This window comes from Lontra canadensis, unplaced genomic scaffold, assembly GCF_010015895.1.
Source record: "Lontra canadensis isolate GAN:19392208 unplaced genomic scaffold, GSC_riverotter_1.0 scaffold98, whole genome shotgun sequence".
NCBI classification, from domain to species: Eukaryota; Metazoa; Chordata; class Mammalia; order Carnivora; family Mustelidae; genus Lontra; species Lontra canadensis.
In genome coordinates this window covers 2,302,853-2,308,852 of record NW_022631092.1, presented here as the reverse complement: position 1 = coordinate 2,308,852, position 6,000 = coordinate 2,302,853, and the positions used below count along the sequence as shown (strand labels likewise).

Sequence of the window (6,000 nt, the reverse complement as noted above, 5' to 3'; positions counted from 1 at the left end):
AAATGTTAGCATATGAAGTGGGAAAATAGGAATCTTTCAGTCTTCAGGTACCACTGGTGGGAGGGCGAACTGAGAAAGCCACTCTAGAGGGCAGCTTGGCAGAGTGAAAACAAGCATTGCAGACTCCATGACCGGGCAATTGCATTTCTTTCTAATGGTCCATCAGGGACACGTCTAATCTCACTCCGGTGTTGTCTGTGGCTACAAGGAACTGCTGGCAACCTAACTCTCCATTTTTTAAGGAATTGATAAGTAAAATGCGTTAGATGCACAAACTGAATGCTATTAGTGGTCAGGGCTAATGAATACCTAGGATATATAGATCGCAGCCTGGATAAATCGCTAAGACGTTATGTTGAGGGAAAAACAAGAAACAGAACGAGTTCTTCGCACAATGCCTTTCATGTGTTTTAAAAACAATACAGAAACTAGCAGTCTCTCTGGAGGATATACACTTGTACTGGGAAGGAAACATACAAGAGAGGGTGCGCATGGCCGGTAGTGAAACGAGACGGTGGGGAGGGAACGAGTGGAAAACAAAATAAAATTAAAAAGAGCTCTTCTAGGAGCTGAAGAGTATGCTCAACATAACTTTTGTCCCTGAGGTCCAAAAAAATCGCCTCAATCCCCTTCGCATCGCTTCCTATTCTTAGCAGAATCGGATGCAAGCGACTCAGTGTGGCTGCCCAGAGCGGGCCTTTCTCTAAAAGGGACCTCCTCTCCCTTCCATCCACCTCGCCAAGCACTTGCTTCCTCGCACTCCTGGCAGTACGTCCCACAATCAAATCAAAACAAGCCCAGATTGCGATTCGAAGTGGGCTTACTTTTATTTCTCTAGGAAAGTTCGATTGTTTAAGATTCAGTTTAAGTGTTTCCCTTCCGGGAGTCCTTTTCTGGCTGCAGCCTTACTCAAGTGCTAGCCCCTCCAGGACTGTATACCCACACACCCTTTCCCCTATTACCCGAGCACACATCACGCAGTAATCGCTGATTGGGGGTACACATCCCTCCCCCGGGGCTAAGGCTGAGCTAGGGTAGTCCCCATGTACACAGCTCGCCTGCTGGTGTGGGCAATTACGAATTTTCGTTAGGTTATTACAGCAGGTTAAACACGACAGCAGCCCACCTTCCTCTCCTTCTCTTCCCCAGCCATTGGTTCAGGCCTCGGCTCCCGCCCCCCCCGCCCCCGGCCCCCGCCCCCGGCCCCCGCCCCCGGCCCCCGCCCCCGGCCCCCAACCCCAGCCCGCCTCCAGAAGCTGCTGTAGGCGGAAGGTTCTGCGCACGCGCCATAGGGCGGGGAGCGTTCGGCCGGGGGCGGGGCAAGGGGAGAGGAGGGCGCAGAGGGGCGGAGGGGGCAGCCACGGCGTGGCGCAGCAGTTGCGTCTGGCTCGCGTGCGCTCGGAGCCGGGGGGCGGGGCTGAGGCGGGCTTGTGGCACCTCCCCCGCCTCTGGCCCCGCCCCCGCAGGCCGCCCGCGCGCCTCGCCCCGCCCCCTCGCCTTACCCGCCCCGCCCCCCACCGGCGGCCGCGCTCCTTCTCCCGCCGCCAGCTACCCTCCCGCCCGGCTCCCGCGGCCGAGAGCGGGAGAAAGTCCTGCCGGTGGGCGGCCGCGGGGCTGCGAGCGTCCGGCATTCCGGGGCCGCTCCGGCCCGGGCGGCGAGGGGGCCCGGCGGTCCATGCATCCGCCGCCGCCCGCCGCTGCCGCGATGGATTTCAGTCAGAACAGCCTGTTCGGCTACATGGAGGACCTGCAGGAGCTCACCATCATCGAGAGGCCGGTCCGCCGGAGCCTCAAGGTGCGCCCCGGGGAGGAGCAACTGTCCGCAGGGCGCCTGGCCCGGGCCCCGACCCCGTCGCGTCCCCTTCTCCTTCCCGCGGCGGCCCGGGACCCTCTCCGAGTCGGGCTGGACCCACAGTCCTCCCGCGCCGCGGTCGCCGTGTCACCCTAAGCCTGCCCCTGCTTCGACGCAGCTTCGGTTCTCCCAGCTCGGACCCCCATCCCCGAGGGACTGGCCCCTCGGAGGCCCTGGGCTCCCTAGTCCCCCGGCCCAGCCCCGCACGGGCCCCTTCTCTAACCCGCACCTAGGAACGGCCGGTCCAGCGTCGTCCCCCGAGCCGCCCCTCCTGGACGGCCGTGGCCCCTCTTCCTTCCTCCCTACGGGAGCTGCCCCTCGAGGCCGCCGCCGCCTTGTCCCCTCCTGAGTGCCCCACCACCACCGGACCCCGTACCACTCCTCAGTCTACACAGCTCCGCCCCCACCCCCCTCCCGGAGACACGGCGGATCCCACTTTCCCCTTCCTCCATCTGAGCAAGCTCGGGTGCCTCTGCCCCCTCGTCCGCCAGGCCTCCCTTCACCTCCCACCCAGCACCCAGGCTACGGTCGTCCCACTACGGGTTTTCAAAGCCCTCTCGACCCTTCACCCCCATCCTGAGTCACCGCACGTCCTTTCTTCCCAGCCCCTCCAGGACTCCAGCTGGGACCCTGATCCCCCACTCCCCGCCTTGAGGGAGTCAACCTTCAGTTCGCTCCCCCACCCCGCAGAGTCATCTTCGTCCCAGCCTCCAACCCTCACTGCCTGCAAACCTAGTTTGCGGACCACCCCCTCCCCCGCCGTCCTCTCCAAAGCTCCGTTGAGCTCTTCTCACTCCCACCTGCCGCAAAATCGCGAATCTTTGATTTCCTTCCAGCTCCAGAGTTTATTCCCTTCCCTTCCCCCACTCCACATTTCGTCTTTTTCATTCTCTCACGGCTGCAGTTTGCCTCCATCCCCCCTTCTAGCATTTCCTGGGGTGGAAAATGCTGGAGAAACAGTCTTGGGGTATTAGAGATTTAAAAGTACGTATGTATTTCATACGTGCATATAAAACCGAGTTCGGCAATATTCTGAAGCCACAATGTAATTCTCAAGCTAGAACAGTTTAAAAAAGAAAGAAAGAAAGAAAAAACAAAACAAAACAAAACCCCTCCAAACCTCCAGACTTTACCACCCCAACCCAGCAATTCGAGGAGACCTCTGTGGTTGAGGTCGGCACCTTGAGTCCTCTTGATTAGTTTTCAATGATACTGCTTAATTGTGAAAGTTTTGCATTAGTCTCTACTCATATGGGGTTCCCGGAGGGTCACTGGGTGGGGGCTGGGGGTGGGGGGTGGCAAGACTAATCCACGTTTGTGTGCATAATTTGTATTTTACACTTGACAGACACCAGAAGAAATAGAAAGGTTGACAGTTGATGAAGACCTCAGTGATATTGAAAGGGCTGTTTATCTGCTCAGGTATTGCTCCAAGTCTTTCTGTGAATTTGTTGCTCGTTCCCTGTGGCAGCATGGATGAACGCGTTGTGAAATGTCGTTACGGTTATGTTCAGATTCACTGAACGGCTTGAACGGAGTACTTTGGCATGCATAGCACTTAATTATGTTATCAGTTAAGATTTTCGTATGGACTTACATGTCTGAGAGCTGAAATCAAGTAAGACCACCAACTTAAAGAATATTTCTAGCGGGAGGAGGAAGAGAACAGCAAAGGATTTGAATCGGATCTCATTCTTTTTTTATTTTCCAGCTTTGGTGGTTCTCCCTTAGATCAGCAAGTTTAGATGAGACTTAAGTTAATCATAGAATATGAACTGATAGGCTATTTACTATATGGAAAAAACCCCCACACAAATCGAGTAGCTCAATTTGTTGCTCAGGATATTCTGTTTATATTAGTTTTGCTACGTAAACTTTGTAATTTTGTCTGAAAGAGTTTAAATGTAATTGAGCCTACTGTCGTTTAATCTCACAGCTCTGCAGATTTGCTTAATGCAGGTGGTTATTGCAAATATTTATAAAATTTCTCTCAACTAAAAAACCTTTAGATTTAACTTCTTAAAAGCTAATGCAGTGAACATTGATGAGCTTACCTGTGAAAATACTGCAGAAGCAGAAATTTTCCAAAGGTACTTTGTGTATATTTGTTTTAAAATTTTTCTTTAACTTACATCCACATGCTTTTCCCTCTGGCCAATTAGTTTTCACTTTTGTTTTTTAGAACAGATTTTGAGAACTGGTGTTATTTACCTACTGAGATATTTATCTTCCTCGTTTCCTTAGCTTAAGTCAGCTTTGCCATTTTCAGGCGCTGGCAAGTTTCTTGTTCTCCTTTCTAATTTATAGGTCATGCTTCTGGTTCCATGTTCTTCAGTGGAGGATTCTGTAAAAAACAAAAACAAAAACAAAAAAACCCCTCCCCATGACTTCCATTCTCTTAATTATTTTTTAGCCTATTTATGGCTTCTTGGGTTTCTGTTCTTAGTTTAGTCAGAATTGTAGCATGCTTATAATTTAGACCATTCTAATAATTCTATCACTTGAACATGTTTCTGGGTATTAGATCGTGTGTTGGTGTTATTTACCCTCCTTTGGTGATCTTGGCTAGCATGCTATCATTATTTCTCCCTATTTGTTTAAAAAAAACCCTTTTATTTATGTATAAATTAGTAGTAATATGTTTTTGATGTTTACATAGAGAATAATTCAGTGTTTAACCTCTTTTGTTATATTTGAAGTACTTTATTCCTTAGTAATTAACACGTCCAATACGGTGAACAATGGTTGTAAACTTATGCCTTTTCCCTGAGTTCTTTTGTTTGGAGTAGGTAGACAATTAATGAGAGTTTGGATAAGTTTCTTTTAACATACAGCAGTTAATGATTTGTAGTAAGTTCCTACTGGATACTCCTACTGAATTCTCTTCTTTCGCATAAACTCTGGCTTACAATTAGGTAATGAAGAGTCTTGCTCTACTTACTTGTGACAGCAGATACCTTATTACCTTATTCTAGATATCAGTGACAAGACTTCTTTTTTAGGAGAGCTTACTTGTTTTCTATTTTGCTTTTATTGTTTGTTAGTGAACCGGGTCATCTAAGTTGTCTATATTTCTCAGACACACAATTTTCATCCACTTCTGGAATTTACAAAGTCCTTCAGAGACAGATGGGTCCTCTCATTCTTAGACGGGAATTTTCAAAGAGATCTGGTATCTCCTTTAGTTTCTTGTGGCTCGTCTACCTTAAAGGAGGTTTGCAAGGTGACTCAGGAACACTAGTTTGGTTGTGTATGGGTTCTCTGGCGGAGTTCTTTGTATTCCTACCATCTCACCACCTCCTGGGGGACAGGGGGATTTCACTTTTAGGCCAGCTTCTGCAGGGATAACATATGCACACTGTCTGAAAGGTTCTTTCTTCCCTGGGATTCCAGGGAAGGTGTGGGAATGCCTTATAGATGGATTCCAAACTGTTGCAGACTCTTCTGCTGTTTTATATTGAGCCTTTTATTTTAAATGTACTCTGTTCCTTTTTTTTTTTCCATTGTACTTCCCAATGCTATGCTATAGAACCTCATACTGACACCTGTTCCCCCGCCTTTTTTTTTTTTTTTTTTAAAGATTTTATTTATTTATTAGAGAGAGAGCACAGGATCAGGGTCGGGGGAGAAAGAGAGGAAGAGGAACAGAGGGGGAGAGAGAGGGACTGAGCATGGAGCACAGAGCCTGTGGAGTTAGGTCCCAGGACCCTAAGATCATGACCTCAGCCGAAACCAAGAGTCTAATGTCAACCCACTGAGCCATCCAGGTGCCCCCTGCTTTTTTTTTTTTTTCTTTGATTTTCAGATTGATTTTTGAATGCTTTGCCCTTTCCTTTGTATTGATTATTTAATATCCAGATTCCCCCCCCATCTTTGAATGTCAGATTTGTCTCTTTAGTTTTCTTATTTTGTATAGTAAAACTCTTTTGGAATCTTAGGTTAAATTAGAATTCAGACAAATGTGTTTGCCACACACATGCTTTATCTCAGTGGAGGTTCTGATAGCATTTAAATTGAATCTAATATATAAAACATTATCTGTAGAGTACTGTCATCCAATGAAAAACAAATTACACAGTTCATTATCTCACTCTAAAATATGGCAGATCAATTGTTAATGCAGTTTCCATAATTAAGCTTAGACCATT

At 48.5% G+C, this 6,000-nt stretch overlaps 1 protein-coding gene across 3 annotated transcripts in view; it reads left to right on the top strand.

The window, feature by feature from the left end:
* The first annotated feature begins 1,480 nt into the window (after positions 1-1,480).
* The window catches only part of PPP4R4 (protein phosphatase 4 regulatory subunit 4), a 101,718-nt gene continuing 97,198 nt past the window's right edge, over positions 1,481-6,000 (top strand). For 2 of the 3 annotated variants that reach the window (XM_032837329.1, XM_032837327.1), the window contains exons 1-2: positions 1,502-1,795; positions 3,201-3,274. In XM_032837329.1, coding sequence (XP_032693220.1) covers positions 1,676-1,795; positions 3,201-3,274 — 194 coding nt within the window. In that variant the 5' untranslated portion in view covers positions 1,502-1,675. Of the gene's footprint in view, positions 1,796-3,200; positions 3,275-6,000 lie in introns of all 3 variants that reach the window. The other variant, XM_032837331.1, reaches the window with a different exon arrangement.